The sequence below is a fragment of the Lactuca virosa genome, chromosome 1 (genome assembly GCF_052849685.1).
Source record: "Lactuca virosa cultivar CGN04683 chromosome 1, Lactuca_virosa_CGN04683_v6, whole genome shotgun sequence".
Taxonomy (NCBI): domain Eukaryota; kingdom Viridiplantae; phylum Streptophyta; class Magnoliopsida; order Asterales; family Asteraceae; genus Lactuca; species Lactuca virosa.
This window is the reverse complement of record NC_136426.1, coordinates 48,446,488-48,458,670: the sequence shown is the minus strand read 5'-3', so window position 1 is coordinate 48,458,670 and position 12,183 is coordinate 48,446,488. Positions and strand designations below refer to the sequence as shown.

Genomic DNA, 12,183 nt, shown 5'->3' with positions numbered 1-12,183 from the left:
CTCTAAATCATCCTCATTCTTCCTCCAAAAATTCTCAAGGTTTTTGCTTGTGCCTCAAGAGGATTTTTACAAGATATTCATCACTTTTGGTAAGTCTTTACACATCCAAGCTTCATAACTTCACTCTCTTGTCAGATCATTCTTTTAAACAAAGTTTTTGGTGTTTATACTCCTAGAAATCTTCCTAAACTCGAGATATACATCAAAGGTGTGCTAAGACCAAAAATCCTTCCACTTCTTCTTTAAAACTGAAACAACAAAGCAAAGGTGAGTTCATACCCCTTTGTTTTTGGTTTTTACATGATTTGTGGGGGAGAATACAAGTAAAATGTGTAGATCCATGTGTTTTTGGTATGATATGTGTGATTTCTTGAATTTATTTGATGATTATGTGTTAGAAACTTGATCTATTCGAGATTCTTAACCTTGTTAAGGAAATATGTGACCTAAGATATCTTATACATATTATTATCAAGGCAAAAGTATTATACAAGTTCAAACTAAGTAAAACAAAACACAAATTCTATTTATGAACCATTTTTGACAAATAAGCAAAAGATGGACGAAATGATGTCATTTACGGTTTTTATAAGGGTCAAATCACTTAAAATATGAGTTATTATGAAGGTCACGGTTTTTAAAGGACTAAAAGTGTAAATTTTAGCCTAATGGGCTAAAGTTTGGGCTTTTCGGCTTTTAGGCCCAATTTGCGAAAAATATGAAACTTAAGGGACTGAAATTGCAAGTTTATCAAAATATGAGTTAAAAACATAAATAAACAAATTTCAGGGGCTGAAAATGTCTTTCTTACCAAATAGGACTAAAAATGCAAAGTTTTTGGATTTTGGGCTAAAATTGTAAAAATTGCGAAAATTTGGACTACAAGTGTAAATCTTTTTAATTAAAGGGCTGAAACTGTCCAAAACCTTATTTTGGGCTGAAATCATGATTTAAATGAGTGTTTGGGCCGAAAATGTCAAGAAACATAATCTAAGGACCTAAAATGTCATTTTTCATAAAAAGGGGTAAAATTTTGTCATTTTTACTAGAAAAGGGGCTGAATTGGTCAAACAATTATTTCTGGGTCAATTATGTTAATATTAAAATAACTGGGTCAAAAATACATAATTTTTAACAACTTATGGATTTAAATAGAAATATATATATATATATATATATCATTATAAAACAATTTGGCGAATGTGGTAACTTTTCGATTAAACAATTCGTGTGAAACAAACCTTACGACATTAATATTATACAAAACAAGTAAACATTATATCGGTTGGGCTTTAATACTTCTAATCATGCTTATTGGGCCTTCGTGACCCATTAACATGACTATTGGGCCCAACATAAATAATACATGTTTATTGGGCCTCAGGTGACCCAATTACATGCCTCATGGACCCTCAATGCTTTTACATGCTATTGGGCTGTAGTGGCTCATTTGCATTGCTAGTAATGTCCAAATCAATCATATGTGTGATGGGCTAACGTGTCCGTCGCATACTCGACAGCCTATAATAACATGCGTGATTAGTGGGCCCCCGTAGTCCTCTTCTCTTCGTTTGTTAGGCTTACCTTTTATTCAAGTAAACATAAATCAAGTTGTTAAACAAGGTTATTCAATTTCATTGGATTTAGTGAGTAATAACGGGCGACACCAATAAGTGTCGGTCGTAGTCTGTAGTTATAATCAAAGTCTCCTGGAGGGAGAGCGAGAGTTTGTGTATAGATCTATACGGGGGTGACTCCTCCACACCTAAGTTGTTCGCTACAGCTAGACTCGGCCAGTCTAGGGTGACAAAATCTTAAATTCAATACCGGCTTTCACTAGAATGTCAAGACAGACGAAATAGTCATTATTATGCATGGTTATAACGACTCACATAGAGATCCAAATACCATCTAAGTAATCATAGGAAATCATATTTATTCGTTGTGACGATACAATAATACAAAACGATCATATTATTTATATCGGAAAACATCGGGTTTTCCGGGGGAACAACATTATTCACTTCCACTTTCGATAACTATAATGCAAGAATTCATACTACTTTTACACGTTTGAAATCATTCACGCATATACTTATGGATCATCACACCTATTTCGTAAACAATTGTCTTTTCATAAAATATCGAATTTTCTGGGTTTTACAAACTACACAAAACATTTTCATATCAAACCTGCTTATAAACTCACCAACATTATATATGTTGACCATTTTCAAAATAACTTGTATTCTCATGTAACAGATAAGCTGAAGAAAATTGTCAAGTGTGTTAGCATGTTATGTTTTGTGACTCTCAAACAATTTATGCTATGGATTATGTAATGTAAACAATGTACTGGATGTGAACAATGACGGTTGTAATGTATTAATGCATGGGGATGTTTATGTTATGTTTCATGTATATTCATTGTGATGATATTTCAATTTAAGTCACACGAGCCCTCAGACGTTTCCGCCGTCTGGTTCGGGGGTGTGACATATTACGTCCTAATAATTACCAAACGTACCCCCGCTTCTAATAACTTTCTCAAATCAACTCCGTAATTTACTAAACGGACCTCAACCTTCAAACTTCTATACAATTTAACCGAAAATTACATTTTAACCCCCAACTACTATAATTGTGACTTTTAACTCCTCGAAACCAACGCCTTGCTCAATTATTATTGATTTTAGGGCTTCTATATATTTATTTATATATTTAATAAACGGGGTCTTACATTCCACCTCACCACCATCTCTTTTCATAATGGTGTTGTTGTACCTGCAACGAGAAAATGAGAGAGAAAGACGAAGGAACAAAGAAGAAAGAGGAAGACCGATAAAAAAAATTATTGGCTGTGATCTCTCGCGGTATATACCTCATGAGGCCACGATCATGGCTTTAGGTCAACACTATCAGATTTTTAGGATGGTGTGCACTATGGTTCCTCTCCTTCTATTCATCACTACAAGATCTTCGTGTCATATATACCCAATGGCCTAAACGATTAAATAAAAATAATAATAAGTTGATATTATCGATTATGATTAAAATATTGGTTTGAGTTAATAACCCATGTCCCACTTATATTAAACCAAACAAATAAATGTGTTTATGAGTTGATATTATTGACTTTCATAAAAATATTGATTTAATCGAATTAAAACACTTCTTTCTAAATCAGAATGTTGATTTGTATTTAAGAGTTGATATTATTAATTATGACCGATGTAATTTAGTAATATTTTATATAGCGATAAATTATTAAAAAATTATATTTGTAAGTTGTGATTTTGGTCTAACAGATTTCATCTTTTAAAATTATAAAATTAAATTATTGATATTTTATAGGTTGAGATTTTGATGACCTGCTATATTTTATAGTTACATTTTTTTGTTTATATAATTTTTTTTTATGTTTTCACTTTTACTAATACTAGTTATTTAAATGTTATAAACTTTCAAGTTGTTTGAACCAAAACTTTAATTTGATACTTTTATGATCCACTTGATGTGTTATAGTTGTTACCATAATATATGTTTTTGGTCTCTTACTTAAACTAATATTTTAATCACATATCATGTCATCAATGTTGTTATAACACCAAGTGAGAAAATTGACACCATGTTATAACATTAATTATTTTCTATTTCATAATTTTTTTTTTATTTTTTTTTCGAGTTTATTTTTTTATTAGAATAAATATATTATAAATAAAACATAATGTTTGAAAAATGAACATAACATAGCATTTAAATTACACATAACATCCAGATTAATATATATATATATATATATATATATATATATATATATATATATATATATAGGGGATAGGGAATATATACATTACAACCTCACCTAAGCTTAGGTACTAAACCTCTAAAATATGTCGTTTTAACTTGCTAAATATACCCGGTTTGGTTTCACTTGATAAATATATCATCCTCCATAACATTTCTTTCTTTCATTATCGTTTTACCATCTCTGTTTTCTTTCCTCCATTATAGTTTATTACTTCACCCAAGTGAACATTACTAAACCCTAAACCCTAAACCTAAACCTAAACCCTAAACTCTAAAGCCTAAACCCTACATCCTAAACCTAAACCCTAAACCCTATTGTGTCGATCTTGAATTTACATCTTGAAGTATTAATCGTGAATCCATTAACCGTAATCTTTATATAATAAAACAATGTATTTTCAAGAGGTTAACTATTTCTATATATATATATATATATATATATATATATAGATTCATATATTAACCTTATTTATTAACCTTATTTATTGTGAGAATGTATGGCTAATTCTTGACCATTTTATAGGACGTTATAATAAAATAACGTAAATATCAATAAATCAGATTTTTCTATCCCGTAAATTAGCTATGATCACATTACCAATTTATGGTCTTCTCTTTCATCGTCATCTATTTTCTCCAATGTGTAAATCGATTTCGAGAAACATCATGATCGATCTTCTCTAATCTATATATCGTTTTCAAGAAACAGGTGCGATTTTTGTGTCATATGATATCATACCGGTTCAATTTTGGTTTCAGATAATCACACACCATGATTTCGTTCCAGGTAACATATGTTTCAACTCTTTCCTCATCTAAATCGATTTTGTGTTTTGGTGGACAAGGATTTTGTTTGTGATCTTCTCCAATTTGTAAATCGATTTCAAGGAAGCATCGACTTGTTTCTAATATTTGATTCAATTTTTCTGATTTGGGGACTAAGAGTTTTATATGTGATAATCTTCTATCCACAGATTCAGGGATTTTTTTTTCCATTAGGGTTAGTTGTTAAGAATCGTCTCATTGATTTAGTTCACTTTACTCATCTAAATCTTTTTCTATTTTGGTGAATAAGATTTTTGTTAGTACTCTAGCGAATTTATATATCGATTTTATGTTTCGGTGAATAAGATTTTTGGTTTTGATCTTCTCCAACTGGTAATGGGTTCACTGATTTATTATTCCTACATACATTCTTAAAGAATCTTTGAAATTTTATTCCAATTATGATATCAAGAAACATATTCTAAAATGGTTATAGAAATACTAAGAAGTTCTATAATCTTCGTTTATATCAAAAGAATTATAAGTTCATGGATTTTATTTCACCTTAAAGTTATTTCTTGATAATGGTTTCAATAATTTTGTATCCCTACAAACGTTCTTACATAATATTTTTAATGCACTTATTCGTTATCGTATTTGTATATTTTAAATATTAGTTTGGCGATCATCACGATTGAAGAGATTGTAGAATTCCAATTCAAATTTGAAATCAACTTGTTTTTATATAATCAAGAAATCAAAAAGTTTAAAAGCAAGGTATTTTTTTATATTTCCTGTTCGTTCTTTAGGAATTTTTGTGTGTCAACTATGCTTTTAAGAAACAACTTTCTAAAGAATGGATATGTATGTTTGCGTAACTGAGTTGTTGTATATTAATTTATGTGCTTTTATTATTAAACAATTTGTATATTGTATAAGTTAATGCATAACCATATTCATGATTGTTTTTTTTTATATATAGCAGGGTATTATACTATGCAGAAGTATGAAATTCAAAGGTGATGATGGTTGTTTAAAGTATTTTCATGGTCAAGACATATCAAACATATCTTGTGTGTGGTTTTGCCTTATATTACAATAAATGGAACAAAAAATCTTGGCATCTATTTTTTATGTGCAGTAGCATATTCATTATATACACAATACACCATCTTAATGTGACATTAAAATTAACGTAGTGGTTTTGCCTTGTTATTTTTAAACTTTTTTTTTTCGTATGACCTTGAAATTAACTTAGGTTTGTTTGTGTTCAAGTAGCCTAACATAGTTGAGGAGCGGCAATTAGCAAAGTATATGGACTCAATTAAGAAGGCAATCCCTTTTCCAAAGCATGTGTTCTTGAATTTTTTATACACACATGTGAAGGGAGAATTGTAGAGGAAAAGAAAGGAGGGTCATTTTTTTTTAAATCTTGAAGTGTTGTCTTCATTGACATGATTTTTTATAGATGTAGTAGTAATTTATATTTATTCTCTTTGTTTCTATAATATTCTTTCAGAATATACGTTAAAATAAACCTCATTCTTTCAGAATTTACATTCTTTCCACATGTATTTGTAATTTTGCAGAATGCATCAACCAATTATATTATCATTTGTATTAGTTTTTGTAAAAACTCCATTCTTTTAGAATGTATATTCTTTTAACATGTATTAGCAATTTTGCAGAATGCTTCAAGAAATTATATTAAGACTTGTATTAGTTTTTATACGATTCTTATTATTTAGAATACACACAATCTTATTCTTTAAGAATGTGTAATTCACATAGAGTATCTAAATAAACTCTTATTTTTTAAAAATATTTTTACTTATAAAAGAATGAATGCCCAATAATAAAAAAAACTAAACAAACGAATGAAAATATTCTTAAAGAATTTCTTGTCTTATTCTTTAAGAAAATGTTTTTTTAATGTTTGAAGAATATTGGTAATTTAATTGGAATTAATGTTTTATTCTTCTAGAATGTTAAACTATTTTTCAAGAATGTCAGTTATGATGTCTAATTAATGTCTTATTCTACAAGAATTCCTTACGAAAATGTCATTTATAACCTTATCGATTCTTAACGATTTTCATGATATATATAAAATGTTTTTTTTAAAGATGGATTCTTAATATTGTATCAACCCTGGAAATTGTAAAAATATTGTAATTTTTAAGCATAAGAATGATATAAAATAAGTCACAACAGTTAATTCTTAATTGCTCTTATGATCAAGAAAATAAATCAAATATTATAGGTGGTGAAAAAAGAAAACATAATTTTTAAACAATAAAGTATGTTTCAAGTTTTTTGAGTATCATGTCAAAAACGGTTACAATATCTAAATAAAAATTAATTTTAAATTTAAATTGATATCCCATCAAAATTCACCTTCCATATATAATTTTTAACCTTTATTACAATTAATTAATTGCAATTATATGCTAAATCCAACCACATGTTAATCGCATGTACCCTCATATCTCAACCTTTTATTTCTTTTAATCCAATGAATAAGAATGAGTCATACATTCATACAATATTTGAAGTTCGCATTTGATCCAAACTATATATATATATATATATATATATATATATATATATATATATATATATATATATATGGAAAATACCAAAAATGCCCTACGAATTTTTTAGGATTGATCATTTTAGTCCCTGAACAATTTTTGTGACCTTATGAGGGAACGAAGTCATTTTTGGCTGGTCAATTACATCCTTTTGGCCAAAGTGAGGGATCACCTGGTTACCTCTTTGCCACATTTATATTTGTTGACCAATTTTCCTATATTGACTTTGAATTTTCCCATACCCTTGGACCCACATCTCTCTCTCTCTCACACACGCACACACACACTCCTCCGGGCTCCAGCTATAAGTATATGAATATATCACTCTTCGGTACTATGCTCTATATATCTCTTTCTCTCTAAAGAAATTTCAACATGGAGCAATGCTCACAATACTTGATGTTGGTTAAGAGCAACAACAACAATATCCTTATGAATCCATTTTCCATCCATTCATGGGAAGAACAAGCATTTGTAGAAGATGGTCGAGACCCTTCTAGGGGTTCGTATGGCCTCTAAGGTCTTATTCTTGCAGCTTTTGTAAACAAGAGTTCATGTAAGCTCAAGCACTAGGTGGTCACATGAATGTCCATAGGAAAGAAAGAGCCAAGCTCATGCACACCGTAAATCTTACTAGTAGTGCTATTACCTGTACAACTAAAATGGCACCACAAAATCATAATAAGCAAAATCTTTGTAAAGAGTCTTTAGATCCTGGTTTCTTTCCGTTAGCCCTTTCACCGTCTAGGGCTTCTTCAATACCAGCATCGGGTGAAGAAAGTTTTTGAAACCAATTCAGACACAAAGAGTTATGTAACTAAATCCATTTCGATAGTGAAACCCGTTATCCCACTGATCCTCATGGGTCTCTTGTATTATTCCCGATCAATGATCCCATTGTTCTTAGGTCACCTCAATGAGCTTGCACTTACAGGTGGTTTGTTAGTTGTCGGAATCACTAACGTCACCCATCTCCACCCGATAAAAAGCTTTGCAACAAATTAAATTGATTTTGATATGATGCAAAATCGATCCATAGCTGAAACCAGTAAGAAAAATTGAACCCAGAAACCATATCTTTAAAACCCATAAAGCAAAATCGAGTCTAAGTGTATGTCTTTTAATTTTTTATTGTGTTTATTGAACCTAGATCAACTATGGGGAGCAGCAACAACTTCCGACTTTCCATTGCAATCCTCCTGCTCCGACACTCATTTTCTCGTTGAAACTCACCTCTGACGCCACTGTCTTTCCCGAAGAGATAACAATAAGCAACAAGTGGGTGGGATTTTCCGGAGAACAACCATGGGTCTTCGTTGTGTTACAGGTTTGTGGGAGGGACGAATAGAGAAGATGAAGAGTGTGATTGTGTTTTAGTGATGACATTCTCTACGAGAGAGAGATGGGTGAGCCCTAAATTTTGTGTATGTGCCACCTAAACCGGCTAAAACAAGTAAAAAAAACTAAAAAAACAGGTTTCCTACAACTTGGTTCCCTCATAAAGCCACGAAAAAACTTAAGTGACTAAACCCTAAAAAGTTCGTGGGCTATATGTGTCATTTTCCCATATATATATATATATATATATATATATATATATATATATATATATATATATATATATATATATATATATATATATATATATATATATATATTACAAGACAAAAAAAATACATACTTTATTTTTCCTAAACAACGTTATTCGACATCCTTACCGTCGAATATATAATTCGTCAAATCCACTCGAAGTTGTCTGTGTTTATTTGTGTCCTGAATGTCAACGACACTATGTAAATATTTTGTTGTTCCTAGTTGAAATTGAATGTGTCTGGGCTCCGTTGGAATATATTGCGCAATATTTTGTCATTTATCTTCTACTACCATGTTATGCATTATGATACACGCATACATGATATACCGTAGAGTTTTAAGTCCAATGGTTGTGTCACATGTTCAACTATGTGTCACTTCGACTTTAAAACTCCAAAAGCACGTTTCATATCCTTACGTCCTCCTTCCTGTCTTCTCTTAAATAATTTATCTCTTTCTTCAACCGGTGTCGGAATGCTTTCACAACTGTGGAATACTGAGGATATATTTCATTTATAAGGTAATACCCAAACTTGTATTCGTTTCAATTTACTGTGAAAGGAGCGTCCGGGGCCTTTCCATTCAAAATATCGTCGAATATTGGCAACTGATCAAGAATGTTGACGCCGTTGTTGGAACCCGCAACCCCGAAAAATGCATGTCAAATCCATAAATCTTAGGAAACAACAACCTCTAAAACCAACGAAGACGAACCATGATGACCACTTGCATACTGCATTTTCCATGCTACTGGACAATTTTTCCATTTTCAGTGCGTGTAATCAATGCTTCCAATAATTTCAGGAAACTCATGTCTTTCTTCATGTGCTGTATAAAGTTCTTGTGTATCATGCAACGAAGGTTTCCGCAGATATGTCTTTGAATGTTTCCACAACACCTTTTGACAATTTATACAAACTTTCACGTGCAGTTCTTTCGGACATTCTCATATAATCGTTCATGGTATCGGATGATTCCCCCATAGCCATCAAACGAATGGCCGCAACACATTTCTGTAACGTTGTGAATCCCCAGCTACCTCTAACATCATATCCTAACTGGAAAAATGTATACCTAAACATATATTAATTATGTTTTAAAAAATATAGTACATTAGTATTAAAAATGTAGTAAATTTGTATTTAGTTTGTATAAAAATATAGTAAATATGTATTAAAATTAAAGAAACGATACCGGCTTTCCAAGGGGTTGGCGGTCCGTAGGAACACATTCCTACTCAAACAAAATCTTCTTTTGAACTCTTTCGACCCGTATACATAATTATCCGCAAAGTAATCGCGATATAGACGTTCATGTCATTCCTCGTGATTTCTATTTAATATCGCATGTCTTGTTAGTAGAAGGATTATGTCTGTTTGTAGTAGCTCCTCGTGATTTCTATTTAATATCGCATGTCTTGTTAGTAGAAGGATTAGGTCTGTTTGTAGTAGCTCGTTGTTGTAATACTGATACATCATAGTGATGAATATATATCGTCACCGTCATCGTCGGACGAGTAGAAAGGATCCATAATTTTTTTTAAAGTTTTGAAATTGTAGAGAATATTGAGAAAGAGGGGAATTGTGTGAATTGAAAAACGTAGATGTTATGAATTTATAGGTAAAAAAAGTAATTAGTTTTTTTTATATTGCTTCAAACCCCAACGGGCAAAAAACGATTAGCCAATCAAATTCCTTGTATCAGCTCGTCGTCGTTATGACCGAATGCCCCATAACGAGAGCCGGGGCGGTGTTCTTCTCGTTAAGACGCCGTTGTTGCTCGTCCACATTGGCAGTAACGACGTTTTGAAGGCTCATACCTGATGCTCTAAAAGGTTTTCTAATTATCAAATATGTTTAAAATTGAAATAACACTGAAGAGTATAAAAGAATAATATGTTTCTTTTAAAAATTAAATATTACATTTAACTTGCTATTGAATATTTTTTTTTATTAAAACTCCTATCGTATATTGAAATCAAACTTATAATAAATATTTCATCTAACATGTTAGTTGATTAAGTTAATATTAGGGTGGACGGAATCCATGTTGTGCGTCCCTTCGATAGTTTAGTGATTTTCTGATTTATAAAAGTTTTTTTTTTTTTTTTTGGTAGGAAAACTAACAGAAATAGCAACCTATTTTTCTTTTTACTAATATCAATAGTTACTATATGTTTTACCTCTTAATGTATCATATTCTTAATCATCTATATTGGTAATGAGTAACCCAAAACTTGTAAAATGTGAATGTGGCATAGTTTTCATTTAATTTTTGTCATGTCATCCTCCTCGTTTATGTATTCAAAAGATTCATACAAATGGAAGTCATAAACATCCATCCGTTAATATCTATTGATCAACAAACATAGTCAAGATCAAACCACAAAAGTTCTAGAGTTGAACAATTTTATAGTTGAAGAGAAATGTAACAGGCAAACAAAGCCATTTTCAAGTCCTAAAACAAAGCTAGATATGTAGATTCAACTCACTTTTTGTCAGCATTGTTTTCAAGCTCTTTCTTGAGCTGGAGAGAGAAGTCATCGTTGACATCATCATCATCCCAATCATCTTCCCATTGTTGAGCAAGTTCTTTTCCTTCTTCCTTTCCATCCCACACTGCCCATCAACAACACCGTATGATTTAAAATTACATGTAACATCTAACAACTAACAACAATTGGTGTAAAATTAGATGATGAACAACAATTTGTATTGCCAAAAACAACCTCCTCGGAAGTGGAAAAGATGGTTTGATGAGTTTATGAATAAATTTAGTTTTCATGAAAGCAAGTATAATGAATGTGTTTATTCAAGATTCAACGATAATGACTTTGTTGTGTTATTGCTACTAATAACCAAACACTATGCAATAGCTAACAATTAGGCAAAAGCAAGAAACAATCAATCAGCAGCTACGCAAGATATATGAGCTTTTCATCATGAGATTTGATGTTGTTCCAGTTACGGATTACTTATATAGCAAAAGGAACAGAGAAATTGTACGGAGAATAGGAAAATTGTTGTCCAAGTTAGGGAAGATAAATTACCTCGATTGATATCAAACTCCTCAAATTCATCGTCATCTTCGAACAGATCAATCTTAGCTTCTTCAGTCACTACCTTAGGTTGTTCCGTCGTTGCCATTCTTACCTCACTTACAAACACCTGCTTGTAATTGAAAGAAGACGATCAGATTTCAACAAAAAAAACCCCAATCTTCCCAACCCTAAGTCATGTTTTGCAAAATAAAGCGTGCATTCCACAAAATTATCTAAAAATTAGATAAATTCGTAAGAAAGATCACTTACGAGTATTCACAAGAGATAAATCGGTTGAATCGGTGAAGACTCAATAAGAATGAGACTGTAAAGGTGAAGCCTCCATTTATATATACGATAACCACATTTAGGCCGGGTCAG

At 31.2% G+C, this 12,183-nt stretch overlaps 1 protein-coding gene and 1 long non-coding RNA gene across 3 annotated transcripts; one reads left to right on the top strand and one right to left on the bottom strand.

The window, feature by feature from the left end:
• Nucleotides 1–4,372: 4,372 nt before the first annotated feature.
• Nucleotides 4,373–6,132, top strand: LOC145123417 (uncharacterized). Of its 2 annotated transcripts, XR_013715143.1 has the most exons (3): nucleotides 4,373–4,597; nucleotides 5,561–5,594; nucleotides 5,854–6,132. It is a non-coding gene; the product is annotated as an uncharacterized LOC145123417 (long non-coding RNA). The 2 variants fall into 2 exon arrangements; XR_013715155.1 differs by having other exon boundaries at nucleotides 5,558–6,132.
• A 4,941-nt stretch (nucleotides 6,133–11,073) lies between these two features.
• On the bottom strand, nucleotides 11,074–12,183 carry LOC145123325 (protein DELETION OF SUV3 SUPPRESSOR 1(I)-like). The gene is made up of 3 exons (XM_079058565.1): nucleotides 12,073–12,183; nucleotides 11,812–11,929; nucleotides 11,074–11,380 (listed from the first exon to the last, which is right to left on the bottom strand). Exons 2-3 carry the CDS (start codon nucleotides 11,906–11,908, stop codon nucleotides 11,250–11,252), a joined length of 228 nt encoding a protein of 75 aa, XP_078914691.1. The 5' UTR covers nucleotides 11,909–11,929; nucleotides 12,073–12,183; the 3' UTR covers nucleotides 11,074–11,249.

What these genes read in the sequence shown, in the direction of transcription:
- LOC145123325 (XM_079058565.1), bottom strand. Translation starts at nt 11,908, where the DNA reads ATGGCAACGACGGAACAACCTAAGGTAGTGACTGAAGAAGCTAAGATT. An exon ending in GGAGTTTGATATCAATCGAG is followed by an intron (nt 11,381 to 11,811) that starts GTAATTTATCTT and finishes GTTGATGGGCAG; the next exon opens with TGTGGGATGGAAAGGAAGAA.